At 47.4% G+C, this 26,880-nt stretch overlaps 2 protein-coding genes and 1 long non-coding RNA gene across 7 annotated transcripts in view; 1 reads left to right on the top strand and 2 right to left on the bottom strand.

Annotated features, from left to right (window-relative positions):
- Positions 1 to 395: 395 nt before the first annotated feature.
- Sdcbp2 (syndecan binding protein 2) lies at positions 396 to 20,959 on the top strand. The gene is made up of 9 exons (XM_003476343.5): positions 396 to 536; positions 10,489 to 10,550; positions 11,793 to 11,862; positions 12,624 to 12,724; positions 16,598 to 16,756; positions 17,310 to 17,485; positions 17,565 to 17,736; positions 20,133 to 20,224; positions 20,456 to 20,959. The coding sequence occupies exons 2-9, from the start codon at positions 10,497 to 10,499 to the stop codon at positions 20,508 to 20,510; spliced, it is 879 nt and encodes a 292-aa protein (XP_003476391.2). The 5' UTR covers positions 396 to 536; positions 10,489 to 10,496; the 3' UTR covers positions 20,511 to 20,959.
- Positions 6,765 to 16,698, bottom strand: LOC134476028 (uncharacterized). Its single transcript, XR_010047441.1, has 2 exons — positions 16,576 to 16,698; positions 6,765 to 8,424 (listed from the first exon to the last, which is right to left on the bottom strand). It is a non-coding gene; the product is annotated as an uncharacterized LOC134476028 (long non-coding RNA).
- A 507-nt stretch (positions 20,960 to 21,466) lies between the features above and the next one.
- Positions 21,467 to 26,880, bottom strand: part of Snph (syntaphilin) — a 40,464-nt gene continuing 35,050 nt past the window's right edge. For all 5 annotated transcript variants that reach the window (XM_063248581.1, XM_003476352.5, XM_005006567.4 and 2 more), the window contains one exon: positions 21,467 to 25,810. In XM_063248581.1, the coding sequence (XP_063104651.1) occupies positions 24,628 to 25,810 (1,183 nt within the window). In that variant the 3' untranslated portion in view covers positions 21,467 to 24,627. The remainder of the gene's footprint in view (positions 25,811 to 26,880) is intronic.

The following is a 26,880-nucleotide window of genomic DNA, read 5'->3' as shown; positions in this document are numbered from 1 at the left end:
CATCTCATAGATGGTGATTTATTTAATCAGCCTGCAGTGCTGGGTGCTGGGATTTCCAGTTAGCAACATACTGACAGACCATAAAATGTCACTGTAAAAGATTTATAGAAGAAATGTGGTCACCAGATACAGCCACTTTTTAAGGGCCAGGGCACTTATCAAACTGCTCTCCAGTCCACTGTCCTTCCCACATTATCATGACAGTGTCTCCAAATGCAGATTTCAAGAAAAGGCCAAAAAGCATGGCTTACACCCAGATCATCACTGTGGAGCTTCACACATCAGCTCTGTGCTCCTGAACCCTACTTTGAAATCCACATTAAGGCAAAGACCTCCTTGGGCCTGGTCACCTGCATTGTTGACTCAACCAAAGCACCTGACCTGGGCCCATCCCAGTCCAAGGTGACTCAGCTGAACAAGGGGCGGTACCACCTTTCCCAGAGAAGGAACCAACTGAGACAAAGCACCACTATCCAGGGAGGTAAACAGACTCTCTGAGCAGAAGCCAGAAGACCTAAACCAGCAGTGGCCTGCAGGTAAGTGTGGGTCCCGTAGGGGTTAGGAATGAGCGAAACCTTGTCTCATCCCAACTCGCTCCCTCCCTGCCTCTGCCCTTCAGACTTTCTTGGGAACTTTCAACATGCTTCACACTGGGAGTGAAGTGTATCTGGGCCAGGTCTGAAAGCTGAATGATTTTCTGCACTGCTTCCCACATATATCCTTACCCCTTCTCTATGCCCCAAACATCTACCAGAGGCTGGTTCTAATGAAAGCTGGAGAATGAGCACTCACTTTACTGATTATCATGAAATCCCCAGGCAATGGCACCCACACTTTGCTCCCTGACATGCTCTTGGAGCACACATCCTGCTGAAGTGAGAGGCCATGGATAAACAGCCTGTTTCCAAAAAAACAGAGCCAGGCCCCCTCTTGTTACCTCTGACGTGGTTTCTACCAACAACTTTCCTGCTATCACCAGGAAAAACCTGCTGGGAAACTGGGCCAAATGCTTTATCTAAGAATTATGTTCTCATGTAGAGGCTGGAAATAACTCAGCTGGGATGGAATGAGATAATGGAAATGGAGACTATGTACTCAGTCCCCACAGAACAGGGGCTCAGGAAGGGGTTTAGAATGAGCATGCTTGGCTAGACTGGGATGTACTGTGTGACATTCAGTGTCCCGGCTAGTAACTAACTACATACAAGCGCTTCGCACCTGGGTCCTTGCTGCCACCCTGCCCCTGTATCCCAACACGTCAGGAGGGCTGCATAAGCTAGACAATGGCACTCATTCTGCTCCTTAGAATTCCCCAGTGGCTCAAATTTCACCAAAGGAAATGGTGATGTCCTCACCAAGATCTACAGGTCCTACAGGATCTGGTACCTATCACTCTTTCTCCAGCCTCCTCTCCTGCTGCCTGCCCCTTACAATAGCTGATAGTCTCAGTGATCAGATGCTCCTAAACATAGCAGGCACTCTCCTCTCTGGGCCTGTGCAACAGCTGAGCCCTTGGCTTGGAATGCTCTTCCCACCATCCCTCTTGGCCTTTACTCAAATGCCCTGTCCTTGCAGTGAAGCTTTTCCAGACCTTCTGACACTGTCTCCTCTCCATCTTGGTTCATGCACTTCCCAGCACCTAACACAACCTGCAAGGTCAGGGGGCTTATCCTGCTTCACATTACAAAGTATCTTACTCAAGAACTGACTGACTCTTACTTTGTTCACTAACATTGAATGCCTGCGTGCTAGGTACTGTGCTAAATGCTTTGCATATATATCTTATCTCTTCAAAAATCTAATCTCCAGATAACTGTGACGCAAATGTTATTACTCGTATTACAAAAGAAATGGCACTCAAAAGGGACTTGCCCATGCTCTAGTTTCACAAGTCAGAAGCAGTCTGAGCCCAGTCCAGCCTGCCTCCAAAGTTGTTGGTCCTGCCCTGTCTCCCTGAGACGTCATTTGGAAACATCTGCATTTCTTGAAGTTTACAGCTTCTCCGGCAGGCAGTACAGCTGGGGGTAGGAGGTTACATGTAGATGGCTTAGCAACAGCCTCTTCCTTTCAAACTCACCAGATCCCTGGGCTAATTTGGCCTTTCAGGAGCTATTTCTCTGCCACAGTAACCCACGCATCTCTCCCGCACACTCTCTTCTGAAGGATAGATGAGCTGTCCACAGGAACAAGTGGGAGTCCCAGAGCCTTAGCTCTTTGGAACAAAATGTACTTATTTTAAATTCAAAGATGGGGGCTGGAGACCCCTTTGTGCTCTGGTGATCTCTCAAGGACCTCGTTGCTGGTTTTTTGTGGGTGTTTCTATGGCTTATATTTTTTTAGAAATACAGAAGTACAGGGATAATAGCATGGAAAGTGATATAGGACAGGAAAATTCCTCTGGGAGAGAAGGGTTAGATAAGCTCTTTTCAGAGGAGCCAATTACTTTCAGAAACTAAGCACAACATAGATCAAGCATAGAACAAAGTAAAGTCTTCCACTGTCAAACTGCAAGAGCCAAGGAACCTTTCAGTTTACCACATTAAGGCTTTTTTCTTCTCCCTTTCTAGTCCCAGGGTTTTCAAAGGACTTTCTACTGATTAGAAACACAGGTGGGAATGGGGAGAAAGACTGTATCTAGGATGTAGGCTTTCTATTTCTTCTATGTCAGCTTTTCTACTCCTAAAACAGTAACTATACCTGCTGTGTGTTGGGCCCCATGTTCTGCAATGGGGATTCACATGAGTGGCATTCTATAAACAGTGAGGACAATAAGCAAATACAATACACAGCGTGGATGGCCAGGCATGGTGGCTCATGTCTGTAATCCCAGCACTCAGAAGGTAGAGGCAGGAGGATCAGTCTGAGTTTGAGGCCAGTATGGGCTACAAAGTAAGTTCAAGGCCAGCCTGAACTGCACAGTGAAATACTGTCTCAGAAAGAAAAACAAGCAAGCAAGCAAGCAAATAAACAAACTCCCAAAATAATGACAGCAACAAAAAAAATACAGTGGAATTCCTTATGAAGGCCTTGCTCACAGTAGGTGCTTAATAAACACGTGGGAAACAAACAGGTCACCAGGTGGGGTTCCCAGTGGCTTCTTCCCAGGTCCCATGTGTCCTGAACAAAGAATTGGACAAGGTGAATATATGAGGTGCTGTGGTCTAAAAGAAGGCTTGCTGATCTCTGAGGCTATGTGCCAGATTTGGAGAAGGGGTCAGAACTTGAATCCACAAGATGAACAAAAAGGAGGAAGCTTTGAATGGTACTCAAGACTGAGAGAAAAGATGTCTCCAAAAGCTGGAGGTATGAGCTAGAGAACTGAGTTGCAGAGCAAGCAAGTAACTTGGAATGAATTAAATGAACCATGAGAGGTTGAGGGGTGAGACTGGAGACTGTGGGAGAAGTCAGGCCTGAGATTGATAGAGGCCTGAGAATCCACGACTCATGCGGCATAAAAGTATCTGTCCTACTTCAAAGTCATGAAGATTTTAATGCCAGGTCGAAGTCTGAGATTCATCCTGATAACAGGTGGGTTAGACTTTTCAAAATGGGGGAAAGGCAGGAGCTAAAGATTACTCTCAGTATCTGGGCTGACCCATGGATAGATTTGGTCGGACTGCAGTGGAGAGGCAGCAAAACTGGGTAAAGATTCACAATCTACAGGAAGTCATAAATACGCAAAAGGCAGCTCAACTCTCAGGCCTAGGCCACCTTACCCTTGAAATAGCACACTCCACAGCTTGAACTTTCCATCCTTGATGGCCACAGACATCTGCCCTTCCTCCAGACTTTGTTCCCTGGTTTCCTCTTTTCTGTGCCCCCAAATGCCTGAGTCCTTTATAACAAGCAATGGGTCTGATTTCACCGGGAAGTATTCTGCTCAGCCAAACTAAAGTTTCTTCTGGGCAGCAGAATCCCAATGGCCAATCACTGATGGGTGGCGCACTGCAGTGGGGCAGAGCATTCTGGGCTCAACACTATCAAGAGTCTGGGCCAATCCAGAATCTCCTGGTGACAGGGTGGAAAGGATGGTGACATTAAGATGGATAGGAAATACTCAGAGACCTGAAGGCCTTTATGAAACCAAAAGGAAGGCAGAGGCCTTTTTTTCAGTACCAGAAACAAGCACAGGGGAGCTCTGCACTCGCCTGAGCCAAATGCTGCCTCAATACAGCACTTTTTGTCAGGAGGGAGTGGCTCAACTGCACTCCATTCTTTCAGCACCCACAAGTGGTGCTCTGAGACCAGAGCTGTGAGAGTGAGGGTACACTCACCCACTTTTTTTTTCTTCCCTTGTGGCACTGAGGAGACTGAACCCTGGGCCTTTGTACTCGCCCTAGATAGAAGGCCTGAGAATCCACGACTCATGCGGCATAAAAGTATCTGTCTTACTTCAAAGTCATGAAGATTTTAATGCCAGGTCGACGTCTGAGATTCATCCTGGTAACAGTTGGGTTAGACTTTCAAAATGGGGGAAGGGCAGGAGCTACATCCTGGGCTGCAGTGGAGAGGCAGCAAAACTGGGTAAACATTCACAATCTACCGCACTGGGCTGCATCCCCAGCCCTTTTTATTTTTGGACAGTCTTGCTAAGTTGCCTGGTGTGGATTGGCACTTGCAGTCTCCTGCCTCCGCCTCCCAGAGTTTTAGGTTTACAGGCTCTGGCCATCAGGCACACCTATTCATCCACTTTAAAGCCCACCTGACATGCAATTTCCAGTAAAGAGGAAATGCAGAGCGCGACCTAGCGTTCCATCTTATATCTGCTGCTTTACCTGATCTCTTTTGGTGGAGGATGGCACTAATCACAGGGACCTGGAAAAAGTTAGAAGTCATTGGACGTTAGTAATCTACCAGATCAACTACCCCTTCCTTGGACAAGGAAGCAGCCTTTTTGCTCTCTGCAGCCGCGAAGCACACCGGGAGCCCCGTGCTGTACCCCAGCGGCTAGTACGCATGCGCACTAGGCCCCTCTGCGCAGCCTACAGGAGTCTCTGCGCAGGCGCCGCGGCTTCTATCTAGGGCGAGATGTCGCTTCCGGGTGGGGTTCAGGGAGCTGTTGATGTGGGTAATCTAGAGTTGGTGCAATCCTGTCGCAGATGGGCCAGCAAGTCCGGTCGTGGAGGATTGGCCCTAGTGCCCCCGTCAGGCTTCTTGTGCCTCAGTGCGTGGAGTTTCCTGGTGCTTCAGTTTCCCAACGCAGGCTGATTGAAGCGCAGGGAGGAGCCGGTGTCTCCTGGACCTAGGCCAAGATTCCCCCGGGTTAAGTATAATTAGGATGCCTTGTTATAAAAAAGAGAAGTGACAATAATCTGTAATAAAAGAATACACGTAAATCAGACTTAATTGACCAACAGTTTTATTAGCAGTTCGTATTTGACATCTTGAGTCAGAGGCTATAATACGTTTGTCTCTGATGGTGGGGTCACTGTGACATCTACGAATCAAGGCAGACACGGGTGTGCTGTTCTGGTGAACAAGGTCCTTAGTGACTTTCCAAAATGGTGAAAGCAAGTTATAACTTCCCTCCATTAGCCTGGTAGATCTATTTCTGCATAGTGTAGTTATAAGTAGTATAGTTTATTATAAGCTGCTTATATAAAATAGCTTACACCGTTTTGTTTTATTTTGCCTACACGAAGGTTTGACGGGATACATTTGAAAAACTGCAAAACAAAAGCCAATTTGTTGTAGTAAATATTCTGTCCATGATAAAAAAAAGGACCTATTCCTGTCCCCTGTCTCTTAAATGCTAGTTGAGTGCCTCCAGCCTTGTACCAACCAAAAATGCCTGCACAAATTTCCAGTTTGTTTCTCGAAATCACTAACTTATTTAGTTAAATCACAATTTTTGCCAGCATATGTGTACTGGGCACTGTGTTGTTAAACAGGAATAGTTTGTTGATCTCGACATAGCCCTGGCCCTTGTTAAGTGGGGTTCAGTGTGAGGAAATAATCACATAGTAGTCATATAATACTTAAAATATAGATGCAGATCAAGACTAAATATTCCTAAGTAGTTGGCAGGCCTGGAAAAGCCAACCTATATTCCCTCTGAAGGAGCCTTGAAGGAGCACTGCACTGAGGCTCCAGGTAGAGACCGGCAGGACTCAAGCAGATCCAGGTTGCCTGGCACATACTGAATGCTCAGGTGTTTTCAGTGAAATGCTGGATGGTTAAATGAGACACAGAGCATCTTTCCTGGCAGAAAGCCATTCCCCACTGTATGGGAAGCTGCCACAGGAGAGAGGAATACTTGCTTCCTGACTCCTTCTGTCCCCTAGTCAGGGCCAGTACTGAGTAGGGACCCAGAGAAGATGGCTGGGGGAAAGGGCCTGGGAGCAATTCTCAGGAAATGGATCTTCGATCCTGTGCTCTTCCAGAGGGCAGCTGCCAAAAATATAACTGCTCTGCTCTTGTGTGTTAAAGAAAAAGGAGGGCACTTACACTCATATCTGCTATTCATGTGTGATTCTGGTGGCAAGGCACATTTTTGATAAATGAGTAACTGCTGTGGACTGTCCTAAAATAAAAAATCTTCCTGGTAAAGGCAATCTAACCTCCCCACCCCTCTCCTGAAGGAAGTCAGAACCAACTCCCTCTTCCCCTAGGGAATTCTTGTCCTTTGGGGAAGAGGAAAGCACATGCAACCCTATCTAAGAGGGAGCCCTGGCAAAGCATTGCAATGCTCCAAGCTCTTGCTATGTTATTTTTTTTTTTTTCATGCAAGTTAGAGATAAAGAATTTTATGTCATTTTTAAAAATTTTAGCACTCCTTCAAATTTTTTTTATTTAAACACAAAACAAAATGGGCAGACATAGTACATACTTTCAAAGAAAAGAAATAAACAGTAATAAATCGCTAGTTGATGTATACATATTGTTCCCCCACAAATAGTTGTTCAAGATACAAAAGTGGAGCATATAAATGGGAATTCAACCAGGGAGACTGCAAATAGTTCTGTTCAACTTGCCAACGAAAACTAAGTAATATGGCTATAAATCCTATACACTTAGACATGTATGCATTTATACATATCTTCATTTATGTTGAGACCTAACAAAACTTATTAGATTAAAATCATTCTGAACAAAGATTAATAATATTGCTGGATTTCACATCATAACACTCTGGAATCAGCACTGGGTACTGCAGTGCCCCTTTCTTTCCTTCAAAGTATTTGTTCATTTCGTCATGTGTCATAAGATCAGTTCTCATAAACTGTTTATAGGTTTTCCACAAGCATGAGTCTTAACATGCATTTCTATCCTTTCTATATTAGAGGGAGAAACAGAACAAAGCAGGACAGAACTAAACATATTCCTATAGACACATAAAACTAAAAAGACTTATAAAACTGCTGTATAAAGAGTTCTACCATGGTCACTGTGCTGTTTCCTGTTATCATCAACAGAACTGGCTATATCATCAGATAAAGTGTAACTGAATATATCAGTACATAACAGAATTAATAGAAATACAACTTTGTAGATAGTATAGAGCTACAAAAACAGGTAGTAATCAAATCACAGTGTAATGAATCATTGTCATTTTCAGTATAGTTGTGTATACTCCTCAGCTTGATACCAGCAACCTGTTATGAATAAAATCTGTTAATAATAAGCAGCAATCAAACGAGTCAGATTTAACTAAGATCAGTCATGATACAACAGTATAAGTCATACAGGGATCCTGATTGAGTTAATAGGAAATTAAAGATGACTATTAGCACTCATTCAAATTTAAAGGACAAAAGACAACTCTGGGAGGCACATAGAATGCCTTTGGACACAGAGCATCTTCGGTCCTTGGCTCTATCCTACAAAGGTAGATGTTCTTAAGATACCAGAACTTTGCTTTACAAAGAAGGAAGTGGGCACCCAGGCAGAATGCATCATCTTGGCCTCTATGCTTCATTCAGGGTTAGGGGCCCAGCAGCTAATGAGCAGGCCCATGGGTTCTACCCTTTTGGGGCTCTCAGAGTAATGAAGCAATCAGACAAGTGAAGAGACAACGGTAGGAATAGCGAGTACTTAATAGAATGTGAAGAGAGCATAAAGTCAAGGCAGGTTTCCTACAGGAAGGATCTTCTCTGGTATTGGACTTGAAAATTGTTAGGAGTTAGCTAAGTAAGCAGAGGTTGGAGGAGTATTGCGGATTGAGGGATTAACATGCTTGAACACATAAAAAGTAACATTTCAGAACATGAAACTAGCTCATTGTGATTGGAGCTGGAAGTGGAGGCAAGAAAAGCAGCTGGAGGGTTGGCAGAGGTTGCAGACAAGTCTGTGCGGACTTGATGCCAGTGACTAAAGTGGCCTAGGTGTAAGAGCAATAGAGACTGCTGGGTCCTGGGGTGTTCTGGAGTCAGCTGCTCCTCAATTGTAGCTACTCAGGTTCAGGCTGAGGTCCACAAAGCTTCCCTGTTTTTCAGAAGTAGTGTGAAATTAGATTATTAAATGAAACATCTTGAGTTTTGCATTGAAGCCACTAATTCAAATGTTAAGTACTCTTAAGGTAAATAAATTAGGTTCAATAAATATTGTATATTTGTTTACATCTGACCTGTAGGCCACCACCAGTTCAGTCTCTGGAGGAACTGGCAAGTTGCTGTGGCCCCTTTAAGAAATGTAGGCTAAGTTCTGAGAGCAATGAGGAGCCACTGAGGGACTTTAAGCAGAGGCATAACATCCTGGCTTCACTGTGAAAGGGGCTGGTGTCTGCTGAGCAGAGACCAGCAGGAGGGGAGGGAGCAACCCCTGGGGAGGATGCTGTCCTATGAAACAAGATAGGGAGATGAAAGAAGTCCGTGAAACTGAGATATGGGAGAAGGCACTGATGATAGATTAGAAAAGTTAGAGCTAGGGCTGGGGATTTAGCTCAGCGGCATAAGCACCTGCCTTGCAAGCAGGCAGTTGTGAGTTCGATCCCTGGTACCAATAAAAAGGAAAAAAAAAAAAAAAAAGAAAGAAAAGAAAAGTCAGAGCTATGGGGCCTAGACGGACACAGGCAAGGCAGCAGGTACTTAAAAGAGCACTGATTCCTAAGGCTGTCCCCAGTGCCTGTGGGTCACTCAGCGAGGTTCCCAGCAGAGCTGGTCCTGGAAGGTATTCAAGTCACATCATCCCTGCACACCCTGCCCACCACTGGGTTCCTTGGCATTTCTTTGTCACAAGTACCTGTCATATGAGCAAATAGGACACACCTTGACCCTGAGAAACTGCAGTCCAGCTAGGACTGTTGAGTTTAGGGTAGGAACCTGGCCCAGGGCCAGTCCTGGAGAGCAGAAACCTGGGTAAAAGGGACAGTGACCTCTCTGCCTGGGAGGTCTGTCCAGGAGGAACTGAAGATGACAAGGAGGTGAGGCAGGGGCTAGAATGGATTGCTCTGCAGAGGGCGGGACTTTTGATAGCTAGGGAAATTAGGTAAAGGGGAAGAATTCATCCACACATTTCATCCAGGAAGAAAGAAAAGCATATTTGATAGGTAATAGTTCCTTTGAGGTCTTGACATCTTGTTCATTGGTTGGTCCTAATTAGAAGGTTTCAGTAGATATTTATGGTATTCCCTCTAGCCCTGCTTCCTCCTCTTTGTAGGGAGCAACATCCTGTCAAAAGTTTACTTTATGTGGTGCTGAGAGTTGAACCTAGAGGCTCTTAAGTGCTACTGAGCTTCATCTCCTGTTCCCCATGAGAACATTTAAATTCTTCCTATCCCTGTGCGTATGTCTAGATACATGCCTCACATGTGCCAGGCTAGTGCTCTACCAGCGAACCACACCCCGGCCAAAGCCACTGTGCCTGTATTTTTATAGATTCCCATGGGTCTTAGTTTAAGTCAGCTAAGAGCAAAAGTTGCCAGGGACGATAGAAATGGGTGATGTACAGAGGAGCTCTAGTGCAGAGGCTCTGGGTTCAAGCCCCAGTACTAATTAAAACAAAACAAAACAAAACAAAAACCCCACAAACAAACAAACAAAAAAAAACCAGACACACTGAAAATTGAATGCCAGTGTTCTGTGATCTTTCTGTTTTATGATCAAGTCCCAACCATTTGGCCATGGTGGGGTGATGCTGTCTAAACACTTAACCTAGGCCTGGTCTGCCATAGCTAGATTAAATTTAGGAGTTGAGTGATCAGCCCTTGCGAGTCTCTCCAACTTTTGACACATGGCAGAGAAGGATGTGGCCCTTAATCCTGGCTTTCTTGGTGAACATGTCCTGTCGTCCCCTGGGTCTGTGTTTTCAAACCCAGAGACAGCCAAATAGGCAGGTATGGAATTCGTAGGTGGAGGCCGTGAACTTAAGAACCAAACATACTGGCTTAAATCCTGCTTGCTCTGTCCCTAAAATGGGGACAATAACTCTTCCTCTGCCCTTTTCATACTGTATTGCACACATGGCAAAAGGTAGCTGTCTGTACTTCCTGAGAGGGTGGGAGTTGCTGCATCCTCCATCTTCTCATCTTCTGTGCTCTGCTCCCTGCAGGACTAGCTATGTCTGCTCTGTACCCATCTCTGGAGGACCTAAAGGTGGACCAAGTCATTCAAGTAAGTCTGCAGGCTCTCTGAGCCTGAGGTCCTGATGGAGGGCTGGGCTTACCTCAACGTGAAAAAGGCAGGCTGCCCTTGGAGGGTACAGAGTATGGGGTACTGAGAGCCTGACCATTCCCGGGAGGCCCAGGGCATGCAGGTCCCCACCACAGGGCCTGCTGGGCAGAAAAGGTCAAGGCCAGTGGAGTCATGGCAGGAATGGAACAGACCAGGCAGCCCCAGACATTGCTCTCATGTTCAGTTCTGTCCTTTGACTCTGTCCCTTATGGCAGAACCATGAGCAAGGCTACTCACATAGGATAGCCAGTGGGCATGGCCGTTGCCTGCTCAATCCCTTCTTCCTCCAACCCACTGTCCTGTGGTCCCAGAAGGCTTTGAGAATCTGGGCCTTTCGCCCTGGTTAGGAAGTGGGCTTTGCTGTCCTGGCTGCCACAGGCAGCAAATAAATCATGACATTTGTTAGGTCTCAGGTCCCAGGAAAACCTCCTTCTAGAAACATGCACATTTCCAGAAGCTACATTAAAAACAAAACTGGAAGGGGCTGGGAATTTAGCTCAGCAGCATAAGCGCCTGCCTTTAAAGCAGGCAGTCGTGAGTTCGATCTCCGGTACCGATAAAAAGGAAAAAAAAAGACAAAAACAAAACAAACAAACAAACAAACAAAAAAACTGGAATAGCTATCATCTCAGGCATTCATCATTTCTTTATAGTAGGAATACTCAAAATCATTTCCTCTATTGGGAAATACCAATTAATTGTTGTCAGCCATAATTATCCTACTGTGCATTCAAACCTTCGGGGGTATCCCTCCTACCCAACCTTAGGGGGTATCCCTCCTACCCAACCTTAGGGGGTATCCCTCCTACCCAACCTTAGGGGGTATTCCTCCTATTCAACAGTTGTCTGTGCCCATTAGCCATCCTCTCTACATCTTTCCACTCCCACACAGCCTTCCCAGGCTCTTGTAACCACTGTTCTATTCTATACTTTGTCGAGATCAACTTTTTAGCTTCCATGTGTAAATGAGATCATGTAGTATTATCTTTATGTGCCTGACTTATTTCACTTAACATCAGTTAGAGGCCACTTTTACAAGTGACCCGGAGCCTTGGGGGCCCTCGGACACACCCACCCCAAGCCCACCAACATATCTAATGCTCAGCCTCCCCTGCCTCGGGAAGTCCTGGTCACAGCTGGGGTGCTGGTCACAGCTGACTGGTACTCTCTGTTCCTTTCTAGGTCCAGGCCAGAACCTCACCCAGGATGCCCACCCTGCCCATCCAGGAACAGGCTTTTTCCCCACCTTCAGGTGAGTGGGCCTGACATGAACATCCACAGCATAATTACCCCTAGATGATGTTCTGGGACTTTGAGGATTCTGCTCCCAGGCTTGGGATGGGCCCCACTTCCCTGAGCCTGTGTGCATCGGTAGCCTTGAGGACATGGCTGTGCCTCTCTGGTCATTCCAGGCCTTGCCTCTCTCTCCCTGCCACTGTGTGAGGGCTTTGTGCAGTTTCTGCCTTTACCAGAAGCCTCTGAGGGGACAATGGGAAAAGTGACTTAGAGGGAGCACAGGAACTTCCTTATTTGGAGCCACCATGGGAGACCATGTAAGAAGACCAGGATTTGTTTTAGGTCAGGTTGTGGTATAGCAAACTTGAACAATTCCAGCTCTGTCACTGCGCAGGCTGCTTCCCTGGGGCTGCCCTGGCTCTAAATCTGCCTCTCCCAAGTCATCTGTATACCCTTCACAGCCTGGGCACCAGCAGTCTTTGTATTGAATGCTGAAGTCAGCTGAGTTGAATACCAAAGTGGTACCTGGGGACTTAGGATCCTAGGCTGCTCCTGGGCAAAGGCAGAACCCCGGCACCTTAGACACAGAAGTGACGACCCACATCATAAGCAAGTGTTCCTGGGGACTCAGGGCATCCTGGGCATACTCAGCATTTGTGACAATAAATGGCATGTCCAGGTTCTATCTCTTACTAAAAATGGGTGGGCATGCAGGAGCCAGGCAGGGGGAGCGAAGCACAGGCCTTGTGTGACACCTTTCTTCCTCTTCTCCATCAGTTCTGTACCCAAACCTGGCAGAACTGGACAGCTATATGGGTCTTTCTCTCTCCAGCCAAGAAGTCCAGCAGAGCCTGCCTCAGATTCCAGAAGGTGACAGTGTAGGTATTTTTCTTTTATCTCCTGCCTAATGAGAGCACAGATTGTCCCAACCCTCCCTCCTGTGGGTCTTCAATGGACTCCCCCTTTCTCTCTGTTTTGGATCTCTTCTTTCCCCCTGGCTTTCTTATAATTCTGGGATTCTATGATTTCATGGCTTCTTTAATGCTTGACTTGTGACTTCAAGCTCTAGCCTGAGCCAGATGGATCCGAAGAGAGCATGAAATCCAGTATGAGCTTAGAGGCACTGACAAATGGCTACCTATAACTCAGGAGCTTTAGCAGGAGTATGTTACCCAGCTCTGGTCTCCAAGTTAAACAGAACTGGTCCTGATTTGCATGGCTTTAGAGAACAAATGAAACCATCATACAGAAGTAGTTACTACCGAAAACATATTTCACTTGTAAACTCAGTCCCCACTCTAGATCCAGTCAGTGCTAGCATCTATCACGGTCTGTACCCACCAGCCTCCTCTAGAGCCCTTGAAATCTGTTGCAAAGTGCAATTGCTAGTCTTGCTGAAGCTGAAGGCTTTCATGAAGTTGTTGAAAGTGACAATGAAGAACTGCCATATAAAGCCACTGACAAATGAGAATCTCACAAGAGACAGTCAACAAAGATGAGGACATATGAGACCTTGAGAAAAAATTGGTGACACTTCGGATGTTTCTCTACAATAACACTTCCCTCTCTTTTTGTTTGTCTGGTTTTTTGTTGTTTTGTTTTTTGAGATGGGCTGGCCTTGAACTCACTATGTAGTTTAGGCTGGCTTCAGACTTGTGGTGATCCTCCTGCCTCAGCCTCTTGAGTGCTGGTGTTATACAGTGTGTCACAACACCCAGCTAACGATAACATTCTTGATGATTGTACTATAAGATACATCCAGAGCAAGGAAGTCACATTGATTATCACGACCTAATTATTCTTTGTCCCAATAATTAAGATATAAATGTATTCAACTTAAATTTTAATAAAAAATAAGAGGTAATAGATGCATTTTGTAATTTAACATTTTCTTCAGTTTTTATTTTTATTTGAATTCTTTAAGCTATTTTAATTCCATTGCCTTTCCACTTAAAGTTTGATTAACTTTGTCTATATGAAATGTCTTATTGACATTTTGATAGAAATTTTGTGATATTTGTATCTCAACTTGAGGAAAGTTGAAAGTTTATTAGTTCTTTCAATTTATGGATTTACATGACCTGTTTCTTTAGATATTTTCTGATCATATTTCTCAGTGCTTTGTCATTTTGGCATATAATTTCTATGCATGTTTTGTTAGTTTTTTTGTTTTGTTTTGTTTTTGTTTTTTTTTGTATTGGGACAGGATTGTAACCCAGGCTGGTCCCAAACTCACAGTGCTGCCTCACCCTCCCAAGTGCTGGGATTATAGGTGTGCACCACCATTCCTGGCTTTGTTGTGTTAAATTTATACCTAAATATCTCCTTTTTTGAGTGATTACAACTGGTTTGTATTTTCCATTTCAGTTTCTGCTGATTCCTTGCCAGTATATAGGAGTACAATTGATTTTTCAATTTTTAATTTTGAGGCAGGTCTTGCTAGGTTACCTAGTCTGGTCTTAATATCTTAGGTCTGAGGAAGTCCTCCCACCTCAGCCTCCCTAGCAGCTGGACTAGAGGTATGGGCCACTGTGCTCAGCACAGCTGACTTTTATATGTGGATCTTGTATCTTGTGACCTGGCTGAACTCATTTATTAGATGAAGGAGTTTTTCTGAAGATTCCTTGGGATTTTCTTCTTTTATTTGTTTTTATTAGTATATATTTGCCATACATGATGATCAAATTCATCACAGGGAATTTGTACCTGTACATAATATATCTTAATTCTTCTTTTTTCCCTTGTCTCCCTTTAGCTCTTTTTCTCTTCCTCACTTGCAAAGTTTTGTTTTCAGTTTTTCCCTTCCATTCTCTTTTAAAAATCCCCTTTTCCTTCCTTCCCTTCTCCCTCCCCCCTCCCTTGTTCCCCTTCTTATCTGAAAATGTTCTTCCTACTTTCCAATATCTACCTTCCGTTTTGCTCCCTATTTATCCATTGGTTTTCTCACACAGGAGAAACAACACTATATTTAAACTTGTGAGTCTGATTTATTTCACTCAAAATTATGGTCTTGAGGTGCATCCATTTACCTAAAAAATGACTCAAGTTTATCATTCATTATGGTCAAGTAGTATTCCACTGTGTGTAAATACCACATCTTCTTTCTTTCTTTCTTTCTTTCTTTCTTTTTTTTTTTTTTGGTACCAGGGATCAAACTCACATCCTTGTGCTTGCCAGGGAGGCGCTTACACCACTGAGCTAAATCCCCGGCTCCTAAAACTTAAAGAAATTTTTTTTATCAGTACTGGGGATTGAACTCATGACCATATGCTTGCAAGGCAGGCACTTATGCCTGCTAAGCTAAATCCTCAGCCCCCACATTTTCTTTATCCATTCCTGTGCTAATGAGCATATGGGCTGTTTTTGAGATTTAGCTGTTACAAATTGTGCTACTGTAAACACAGTTATGCATATATCATTGTGGTATGATGCTTTTAACTCTTTCAGGAAGATACCTAGAAGGAGCAGAGCTGGGTCAAATGGAACCTCTAGTTTTAGGGAATTTGTTCGTTTGTTTGGCAGAGTCTCACAATGTAGCCCAGGGTGGCCTTGAACTCATGGCCCTCCTCCTGCCTCAGCTTCCTGAGTGCTGGAATTACAGGCATGTGCCACTACACCTAGCTAGTTTGAGTTTTTAAGGAATGGCCATATAGATTTCCACAGTGGCTGTACCAGTTTGCAATTGAAAAAGGTTTCTTTTCTCCCATAACCTTGCCAGCATTTGTTATTGGTTGATTTCTTCATAACACCATTCTTTCTGGAGTGAGATGAATTGTTTTAATTTGCATTTCTCAATGAGTCAGTGATGTTGAACATTCTTTTCATATATTTCTTTGCCATTTCTACCTGTTCACCTGAGAAGTATCTATTCATTTAAGATGCCCATTTTTAGTTTGGGTCTTTAAATTTGGGGGCCTGTTTTTTTAAAGTTCATTATATATTTCATGTTAGTCCTTTGTCTGAGGAGTAGCTGGTAAAAGTCTTTTCCCATTCTGTGGGTTGCCTTTTCACTTTGTTGGTGGTTCTTTTGCTGTCCTTCCTTGGAATTCTCTAGTACACCATCATGTTATCTATGAATAGGAACAGTTGTATTTCCTTTTTTAAATATATCTGTGTGCCTTTGTGCTTTTCTCTTTTTCTCGTCCTATTGCACTGCCTCCATCTTTCAGTACTATGTTTCATACAGTAGTGAGAACTAGGTCCCTTGCTTTGTTTCTGTACTTTAGAAGGAAGTTGTCATTAATTTCTTTTTGGATTAAATATTTTTAAGACAAAGAGCCCTTTTATATCTCATTTTTCATCATTTACTGTAAATATTTTTCTACTTTGAATTTATCTAAAATTTTTTATTAGTATTGTACGTGTTTGCAGTGCATAATGATTCTATTTCTCTTGGCTATTTGGTATGTGTACATAACACACTGCTTTTACGTCCTCCCTTTCCTTCTCACTCCTAAGTGCATTTGAAAGGGATCGTTTCTTAATGTTAATTTCTCTCAGAAAATAAGGAACCCCCTTACTGTATCACGCTGCTCCTTTTCTAGATCATTTTTAAAGGTTGGACTTTGATACCCCCTAGTGGCGTCCTGTAGCCACGATCCCTTTCAATTCCTCAGTAACTTGTGGCTCAGGGCTGGGTTGGGCCTGGGAACTGTGGGGTCCTCCTTTGCCCAACCCTACACCCACCCCCCGCCCATGCTGACCCAGAGCCTCCCAGGGGTGGACTCACCTCTTGGCCCCTGTGCCTGCAGAAGGCAATCTCTGGTCCTTGGACTGGCCAGATGGTGGCACCGGTGACCGGGAACAACCTGGGCATGCGTCGTGCAGAGATCAAGCCTGGAGTGCGTGAGATCCACCTGTGCAAGGACGAGCGTGGCAAGATGGGGCTGCGGCTGCGGGCCATCGACCAGGTAGGCAATACGGAAGCAGCGGGGTCAAGAGTAGGCGATGATTCTGGGCAGGGCCTGCTGAAAACCCCAGGGGCCCGCCCCCCTCCAAGCTGCTGACACAGTTGGTCACAGCCTGCCAGGGGCAGTGCTCATAAGGGAAGTGTAGATCTGGCATCCTTACTCAAGACCCCAGGTCCTGGGTTGTAGCAGAAACCCACGGGGCCCTCATAGGCTCCTGCCACTCAGAGCCTTCTTTTTCCTGGCCCCAGCTTCCAAGGATCTGACTTCCTGGAGTTGTAGACAGAGGAAACCAAGATAGCCAGATGCCTTTAGGAGAGACACTGCGGTACAGTGGCTGTGGGTGCAGCCTCTAGCTAGGGCTGGAATCCAGACTCACTTTATGTGGTCTGGAGCATGACCTTCCCAGGAGAAGAGGGTGACCCTCATACCTGACATATAGAGCTGCAGTCCTGGCGCCTGGGAGGCTCCCAGAGTATTAGGAGAATGACAGGTTGGGGCAGGGGCTGGGTTCAGGGTGGCCAAGGGAACTGACTCAAGACCCTGCCTCCCCCAGGGGATCTTTGTGCAGCTGGTCCAGGCCAACACCCCCGCATCCCTGGTAGGGCTGCGCTTTGGTGACCAGGTCCTGCAGATTGATGGGCATGACTGTGCCGGGTGGAGCACAGACAAAGCCCACCGGGTGCTGAAGAAGGCATCAGCGGAGAAGATCATCATGGTCATTCGGGACAGGTCAGTGGCAAAGCCCCAGAATCCTCTCTGTGGGAGCCTGGCTACCTCCCCAGGTCCAGCTCACTGTCCTTTTTACCAGGCCATTTCAGCGGACAGTCACAATGCACAAGGACAGTTTGGGCCATGTCGGCTTCTTCATCAAGAAGGGGAAGATTGTATCTGTGGTCAAAGGGAGCTCTGCAGCCCGGAACGGGCTCCTCACCAGCCACTATGTCTGTGAGGTGAATGGGCAGAATGTCATCGGACTAAAGGTAGGAGTGATCACACCTCACAGGGACTATGGGTGCTAGGGAAACCCCTGCAGAGGCTCCTGTCTGCATAGACCGTGGCTCCACCAGCCACAGCTTCCTCCTCCAAAGGTTGTGAGATTCGATAAGACCCAGGCTGTGCACTCTGAAGCATCAGCCAGTGTTACTCACCTTGCAGGGTGTGACAGAAAGAGGGGTAAAGACACAGGCACCCAGCTGGCTACAGACTACGCGGACACCTCATCACTCTGTACTTCCATTTCTATGTTGATCACAGTTAATGGTATTTTTTCCTAAAGAAAATTGTTTAGAAATTCACTGCCAGCCTTTGTTCATTTTTCAAGGGAGGAAGATGTGGTGTGTTTTACCTTTAAAAATCAAGAAGGTGGTCATGGTGGTGCATGCCTATTATCCCATAACTCTGGTAGGTTGAGGCAGGAGGATCACATGTTTGAGCCTAGCCTGGGGAACTCAGCAACTTTGGGAGATCTTATCTCAAAATGAAGTGTGTGTGTGTTGCTCAGTGCAAAGGCCTTGGGTTCAATCCCATTACTGGAAAAAAAATCACGAAGGAGCAAGTATTCTGGGGTGCAGTGTTCTCTGGAGGTAGATGTGGAATGGGGCTCTCAGGGGAAAGAGACCACAGCTGATGATGAATCTTGGGTTTGGCCCATGATTGTACTTAGGCAAGATGCCACCTGATCCTCACCTTTAATAAAGAAGTAACTTTATCCTGATTTGATGTCACTCTGACTGAGAGCAGCTGTTAGCTCCTGTTGTCCAGCACAATGAGTTCTCCTGCCAGGGCTCGGGCCCTCATCGGGCAGAACTTCCACCACAGAAATGGCATGGGTGGCAGCATTTTACTTCACCACTGGCACAGTCATTCCTGTCACTGGCCTGCTTCCTTGTACTTCAGTCTCCCCTACCCTCCTCAGAGGTTCATTCTGGTGGCTCATGAGCATTGTGGCCACGAAGAAATATTCCCTTGCATCTGCCTAAGCTCCTTCTTACTGTGCTCTTTCCCCTTTGTCTGTGACCAGGCATGACAGTTCAAAGGAAACCCAATGTGCTTAAAAATCTAAGTACTGGGTGTGGTGGTACATGCCTGTGATCCCAGTGCTAGGGAGGCTGACACAGGAGGATTTCTGTGAGTTTAGAGCCAACCTGGGCTACACAGTGAGTTCAAGGCCAGCCTGTCTCAAAAGACCGTGTCTCAAAAATAAACAAACAATCAATCAAAACTAAGTACAGCCATACCAATTCTAAATTAAATCAGGTGTTCAGAAATCAGTGAATCTCTCTTTAAAAGTAGTACAGTTTTAAAAAAAGTAGTACAGTTATTCAATCTTAACTGTTCTGGAGAGCAGTCATGCTAAGATGTGATTCATCTGCACAGAGGGCTCCAGGCGTCATTGTGAATGTACCAGGTACTCTATCAAGCCATGACCCTGTGAGGCTCTTCGGAAACAGCCACTCAACTGAGTGGCTCCAAATAGCCCCTTCTCTACTTTTTCTTTCTCTTTTTTTTTTACCTCCTGTCTTTTTGAGACAGTCTCATCGTGTAGTTAAGGCTAGCCTTGAACTAATTATGTAGCCCAGATTGGCCTTGAACTTGCAGTGATCCTCCTGCATCAGCCTTCAAAGTGCCAGATTTACAGGTGTGCACTACCTTGCTCAACCTAGTTTTGAGGTCATTTCATAGTTTATTTATTTCTGCACTGTGGCCATCACTGGTTCTGTCCTATTTTCTATTTATTCTGGAATGACTTGACAACATATAACCAGATTACATATATGTGTAAAGTAAAGGTCACTAGGCCCTAAATATGGGCCAGCAGTTCTGGGGATCACAGCTGCAGGATAGAGTGTCTGGAACCATTTGTTTGGAAGCTGTAAGTTTCCTGATGGTCTAAGTAACTTCTGCAGGCCTTTGTCGTCTCACCAGTCAGTGACATAAAGCAAGAGGACCATGTAGGGCTGGCTCAGGCTGGGTGGCCAACAGGCTGGAGGACACAGGAGTGCCTAATGTTTTCCACTGGAGATTGGTTTTCCGTGTGGTTTGGAGCTGGAACCCAAGTGTCAGTGGGGCCAGGAGAGGTGATGGGAGATGGAGGGCTGAGGATCTCACTATGAGGCCATGTTACATCTCAGTTCCACACAGCTGGCCATCATGGGCTGGGACCTCTGACCTTTAGTTGGTAAGGCAGAAGTCCCATGATTGTACTCAGGCAAGATGCCACCTGATCCTCACCTGACCAGCTCAGGGTCAAAGAAAGCCTGGTTCTGTGGATGGCCTTCAGTGGTATCCTCTAGCAGCAGCCATGGTGACCTCTACACAGAGGATCCTGCACTATACATCCTGGTCCTGGGTGACCATGCACTCACTTCCTCTTTAGGACAAAGCAATCATGGAGATTTTGGCAACATCTGGAGATGTCATCACTCTGACCATCATTCCCACTGTGATCTACGAGCACATGGTGAAAAAGTAAGGCCGCCATCCCTTCTCTGCCTTCTCTCTCCCCTGCCTCCTGGAGCTCACCTGGGCTCCTGGGTGCTGACCGATCTTCCCCTCTCCTCCTCTCTGCTTGGGTGGGTGTTGACTTCTGAGGATTTGGAAGTCTTAAAACTGGGGGTAAAGTGTCATATAGGGTGCAACTTGGAAGGTCTAGGGAGAAGGAGCTATCAGTTTCAGTCACCATCACTTTCCTATATCCAGGTTGTCACCATTGCTGCTCCACCATACCATGGACCACTCCATCCCAGATGTCTGAAGCCACAGGAGTGCATGACAGGCCTCTTGCAGAGAAAAGCAGTGGTCTCAGATGACAGGTTGCAGCTGGCCTGTTGCCTGGGTTGGGTGTCTTGTGGCTGTTCCACGTGGGTGGATACGGGCTGGCAGGAATCTGTCATCTATGGCCACAGGCCTCCTTGCAGCCTCAGACCCTGAACAGGGCTGAGGCTCAGACAGGGCCCACAGGCCACTGACTGAAATGCTAGGTATGTAGATAGGCCAGCCAAAATGCTGCTTCGACTTCAGCTGGGTCATTTTAAAATTTGGCCTCTACCAGGAAAATCACTATACATTTTGAGAGAACCGAACTTCATTCTTTGCAGGGATGTTTTCTTTGTCTTTAACTTGTCCCTTGTCACAGATTGTATATAGATTATATAGTTATGATTGTTTACTGTCTTTTGAATAAAGACTTGATTTTAAACACAATATCTTCCTGAAGTTTAATTAGAAATTTCAGAGTCTATGGTCCATGACATGCCAGAGCTGGTTTCCTTTCAAATAGTAGCGAGACCAGGGCCCTTTCTACATGTGGCCTCAGAGACTTGGTTCAGCCTTCACCCGGGCTGCCTGACACTCTGATGCAGGGATGAGTGGAACTGGGGCCATAAGCACTGGCTTTGGAACTCCTCACTAAGGAGCCATGTGTGGTTCTGCATCTGTTTAATGGAGTGTGAAGCCACTTCACAGGTGTTGGGGAGAAATGTAGTATCTTTACAATGTCCAGCAGGGTCTGACACCTGGCATCAAAGGGAGGTGGCTGTCTACCCTCTTCCTGACCTGCATGGGCAGTGGTGCCCAGTCAGACTCAGCAGGGCCTGCTGGGGTCAAATCAGCACATGCTCTACTGCCCTCTGTACAAGGTAGGGGAGATGGTGTGATCCCACCAACCCTCTTAGAAAAGTGACACAGGACAAAGAAACCAGGCCAAGGATCTCATGGTGTGTTCATGCTTTAATTCAGAGCTGTGTGCTGCAGGTACAACTCTGTCTGAACAAAAGGACAAGGAGACGAGAGTCAAGACCCCTCCCCACCTCCCTCTTTCCCACATCCCCTGAATTCTTGGTCAAGGGGATGGACAAATATGAGAGTGCACTGTGGCCCATTTGCAGTGTTCCCTAGTTCAGAAAAGGAGTTATGAGTTCACTGGGCAGAGGCCCCCAGCAGAGGTCACTGCCCTGAAACCTTGTGATCTGCCCCCTACCCCAAAATGCTGTCAGATATCCCTGTGCTAGTGACAAGTGGGAAGAGTGTTCAGTGAAAAGCTAAGTTATCCTCTCAGGATACATTGGTCATGAACTCTGCTCAAGGCCAGCTGTCTGCAGAAGCCCAGGCCCAGCTCCCAAGTCCTGCCTGGGGATGGACCAGAGGGACAGTGGCACTGCTCTGGTCCTGGCCCCAGAACTAAGAAACAGCTGCTTCTAACCACTGGGCTCCAAAGGGACCAGCAGTTCCAGAAGGTGGTTTCCTGGGGACACTATTCCTCAAGGCCTAATTCGGTGTGACTGGAGGCTGGAGCAGACACCCTGAAGATTTCTGTTCCAGAAGCAGAGGGCAGGAGGGAAGGGTTGCAGGAAGCAGGAAAGGGGAGCTGCAGAGTCAGAGCACTCTCCAGGAGGCACTGGCTGTGCCCAGCCTTGCCCTCTCAGGTGCTTCTGTGCCCAAGTAGCCAGGCCTGGAGTCAAGCCAGCAGCCCACTGCATGTCCACACGGGGGCAGCACAGGCAGTGCTGGCCCTTTGCATAGATGCGGTACTGAGCATGTGTGCTCAGAAACTGGGCCAGGGCCACCAGCCCAGGGGCTGCCTTAGGCCTGATGGTGAGCTGCTTCCTCCACTGGCAAGAAAGAAGGCCCACTGATGGCCCTATCAGAACCCACAAAAAAGAGGCCCCTCAGTGCTATAGGTTCAGGCCTCTGTGATCCACAGAGGCAGAGCTAGGCCCACAGCAGAAGTGGAGGGTGGCAGTCAGGCCTCCCTCACCTCCCCCAGTGGCTTTGGGTCCATCCATGGCTCAGCCCTTACAAGTGGCTTCTCCAGCAGCAGAGATAGAGTGGATAAACCCAGCCCTGTCCACACCCACCGAAACCAGGACATGATAGGAAGGCCACAGATAGCAAGACACAGACAGGAGCAAAAGGGTTGCAAAGCTTGACTAAATTCCAGTGGTGAAAAATATATAGATTTTGTTGTCAAATACAGTTCATACATTTATTTTCTCAGCAAAGCTTTGTTTCTAAGGAGATGCTACACAGTTCCATGAGCACATGGCACAGGAGGCTGGGTCTGTGGCCAGTCCTGGCTTGGCTTTGGGTTGCTTTGATCCCCTGCCTACTCCACTGCATGACCCCAGTGTCCTGTGGGGCACCTGCAGCCAGGCCCCAGGCACTCAAGTTTAGTTCAGCAGGGGCAGGAATGATCCACAAAGGAGGGCTGGTCTGAGGCCCTGGCTGAGGCAGGGAGCTTTGGAGGCACGAAGCGTGTAGTAAAGGGGGCTCTGGCCCAGATGGCTGGGCTGGTCGCCCACCCCCAGTGCATGCAAGTGCCCCCAGGGGGAGGGCACAGAGTGGAAGGGCAGACGCAGACCCTACCAATCAGGCAGTGGCCGTTGGAGCATCAGAGGGAAAGTGATCTTGGTAGAGAACCAGAGTGGCCGCTAGGCCAGAAGGATATGTGAGACGTACCGTCCCACCAACTCCCCCAGTGTGGGATCTAACCTCTGATGAGTGTATGGGATGCCTAGATGAGTGTAACTCCATGGAGGAAGAGGAAGGACTTTACTTTGTAAACTAATAATGGTAATAAAATATCAGCAGCTTTGCTGGGGGATTCAGATGTGGTCCCAGGGAAGTCGAGGAACAGTAAACCTTCCCAGGGTAACCTGGTTTGGGCTGGGAGCAGGTGGCCACAGGGCTCCTCCTGCCCTGCTACACCCCTGCCTGGGAAACAAATCACAGGGCACCTTGCTTTGGCCTGAACAAATGTTATGGCTTCCATACCCCATCCTGAGTCATCCCACCAGAATTATCTGCCCAAAGGCAGGCAGGTATATTTAGGGACCCTCGTCCCAGAAAGCAAGCAAGCACTTTCCAGGGTTCTTGGGATGGGGGAGAACCAAGCCCTGAAATGACCACAGTGGAAGGCAGAAGTTGGACTGGAGGCCCCTTGAGTGATGGCAGGCAAATTCCAAGGGCAGCCATGGCCCGTGGCTTCTCAGAGCAGCCAAGGAATCCTGAGTCCAGCCATGCCTCTGAATGGTCAATGAGATGGCCTCATTGCAGAAGGTTCATGGCCCCTGGAGCTCCCAACTCTGCCTCCTCTATGCTGGCGTATTTCCCAATGAGTGTCATGGTTTGAATGAGTCTGCCTTCCACAGCACCTAGCTGGTCATAGCTTGGCTCTCTCTCAAGGAAGAACAATCTGACACACCCAAAAGCCAAGAGGAAAATGGATCATGGGGAGGAACTGGGAAGACAGACAGACACAGTGCTCATTCTACCATCAGCCTTTCATGCCTAGCATGTTGTTCTTCCCACTGTGGGCTTGACAGTGCTTCTGAATCCTGAGTGGGGAGCAGCAGCTTCAGCCCAGGCCCAGGGATTCCAGATGCTGCTCAAAGTGCTTGGGTCAGTTTTCTGCACTTTGGCCACAGCTACCTCCATCTGAGGAGATAATACTGTCTCAGAAGTCTGGAGGGCAGGCCGGCTTGGGAGAGAAGACATGGAGTGGGAGGGACACTGGACAGGATGGACCAGGGAGGGGAGGTCCCCAGGTAACCCAGCCAGAGACTTCCTGAGCAGGGCCCACCCCATCTAAGGGCTGGGTGTACAGAGGGGCTGGGTTGGGGGCCTCAGAAGTTTGTCCAATCAGTGCACTTCCCTGCCTGGGTCTCCCTTACTTTCTCTCTTGGGAAGTTTTGGGATGCCTTTCCCAGTCCCTGCTCTCAGCCAGACACTGTTAATATCCAGGGAGAAAAAATGGTCCTGAACCCAAAACTAAATAAATAAGATGATGCCTGTGGGAGTATGGGAAGGGGAAGACAGCGTCCCTACAATCAGTGGTCAGGCTTCCAGAGCGCTGCCCGGATGGGGTGGCCCCATCAGAGCTGGGAGCTGCTGCCCGAAGAACTGGGCCCTGAGTGGCCTAGCGAGCGGCAGCTGATCCTGCGGATGGAGTGCAAGGCCACAGTACAGCAGCCCCGCAGCAGGGAGCTGATATTGTAGATGGGCTGACCCTGGCGACGCTGGGAGCGGCAGAGCCAGGCCACTGTGGGCACAGCTGGCACCACCACAGCCAGCAGATCCACGATGTAGTGGCGACTCCAGTAGCTCTTGGGCTCCTTCTCAGCTGTAGCTGCAGCTGTAGCTACCTCCTCCTCCTCCTCCAAGGGGCACACCACACTCACTGATGGGCCAGGGTTGGGGTTGGCTCCAGGCCGGTATGCAGTGGGCCCGTGAGTGATGGGCTCCGGGACCTCGAGCTCATCACCCATTGTCACCACCACTGCTGAGTTGGGGTCTCTGGGCCCTGGGGACTGGGAATCTGACTCTGGGTGCCTGTCCCCAGGGATGGTCCCACAGACATGGGCCTGGGTCACTCTCTCCAGGATAGTGTCCAGGTCAGGCTGGTACTGCACAAAGTCTGTCTGGATGGCCCGCTCCTGCATGCAGCTGGCCTGCACACCAGCTTCTGTGGCACATAGCAGCTTTTCATAAGTGTTACTGGCAGGGAAGCGGGCACCAAGGCTGAAGGAGCTGTGCAGTGAGGCCTCCTCAGGGCCACAGTCCACCCCCGATGACAGCAGGCTGCTGGCCTCCAGAGCGTCCGTCCGGCTCAGTGTATCATCAGCAGCCACGAAACCACTATCAGCTCCATCTTCCGCAGTGGTGCTGGGAGGATCACCAGGCTGGCGGTCACCACAGACAGCCGGGTCACTCAGCTTGGTGTAGGTGGAGCTGCGGGTGAGGGAGCGGGCAGGGGAACCACCGGCTGACTCCCCAGTACTCTCCTCCTTGGCAGTGCCATTCTGGGCCACCTCCATGCTGTGCAGCAACGTCTCCAGCTTCTTGTTCTGGATGTTGATGTCCACAAAGTATTTCTGCAGCCCCTTGTCTTTGTCAATCAGATTGTTTTTGACAGTGTCGATGACCTGCTTGAGCTGTTTGATCTCCTTGCGGGCTTCCTTCAAGGCTAGCTGTGCCTCCACTCGGTGGCATTCCTCCTCGATCCAATCCTCCTGCATACGTGACAGCTGCATCTTCAGGTCATCAATCTCTGTGTCCCTGCATGCAGAGGAGCACTCCCTCACTGCCTGCCTGGCCTATCACCATCACCACAGGGAGGCAATGAGGGGCAGTTATCACCAAGGAGAGGGGTCCCTGCACTGCAGTGTCTCAGAGCTAGAAGCAAAAAGAAGGGACTTGATGTCTATTGCCTTTTTTTCCACCCCACAGGGAGCAGTGAGGGTTCCTGGGGACAGGGTCAAGGGTGAAGGCAGGGCAGGCCTCCTCCTGAGAGGGAGAAGAAATGTCAGTCAAGACATTACCTGTTTCTACCCTTGAGGCTAAATTGTAGATGACTTTTAATCTATCATCTGGAGAACAGATGAAAAAAGATTTTTATAAGGCTACTGCTATGAAAATCTAATAAAATCTTAATATAAATCAAAAGTAACTAGACAGAAAATCTCTGCTCTGTTGAAAGGAATGTGGTCCTCTTCCAAAGCCAGGCATGAATATTTTAAATGGATGGAGATGTGGCCAGACACCCTAGGGGAGATAGCGGTGGCATGAGAGGATAACCACCTTCGGTGTTGGTGGGTGAAGTTGATAAGTTTACATCATGTGGATGGCATGAGAAGTGGTAGATGAACTGGAGGAGGGTAAGGAGAAGAGGGTGGCTCTCCTGAATTCATGTTAGAAGTTTCTTCTTTGTGTCTATTGTAAAGAGGGAGGCTGAAAGATGGACGAGGTAAGCAGCAGAAGGGGCAAGCATCAGGCAAATGTGACCACTGGATGTACCTTGTCAAGAAATGCTCAAGATTTTCCAAATCTCTGAATTACAGGTGGATTCATAGGGGAGTCAGGCAAGCTTGAAAATCATGCCATTGAGTCTAGAGGCAAAACCAGGGCAAGATGAACAGAGATTGACTGAAAGAAGCAAAAGAGTAATAAAATCATTCACCAGGTTTAATCTCCTCCCTGGACTCTTCCTCCACCATGCAGCTGCTCAGCCGGAGCCCCAGGCTCAAAGGAAAAGGTCTACAAATAGCATGGTCATCACTGTGGAGATTATGGGCTCAGCACAGTGACTGTCCCAGATAAAGCAAGATGGACTTTACAAAGTCAGATTA

The sequence above is a fragment of the Cavia porcellus genome, unplaced genomic scaffold (assembly GCF_034190915.1).
Source record: "Cavia porcellus strain 051 isolate PalLab524CR breed Dunkin Hartley unplaced genomic scaffold, mCavPor4.1 scaffold_5, whole genome shotgun sequence".
NCBI lineage: Eukaryota > Metazoa > Chordata > Mammalia > Rodentia > Caviidae > Cavia > Cavia porcellus.
Note: the sequence above shows the minus strand (reverse complement) of the source record. Positions and strands in the feature narration are given on the sequence as shown.

What these genes read in the sequence shown, in the direction of transcription:
- Sdcbp2 (XM_003476343.5), top strand. Translation starts at nt 10,497, where the DNA reads ATGTCTGCTCTGTACCCATCTCTGGAGGACCTAAAGGTGGACCAAGTC. An exon ending in GGCTTTTTCCCCACCTTCAG is followed by an intron (nt 11,863 to 12,623) that starts GTGAGTGGGCCT and finishes CTTCTCCATCAG; the next exon opens with TTCTGTACCCAAACCTGGCA. An exon ending in GGCTGCGGGCCATCGACCAG is followed by an intron (nt 16,757 to 17,309) that starts GTAGGCAATACG and finishes TGCCTCCCCCAG; the next exon opens with GGGATCTTTGTGCAGCTGGT.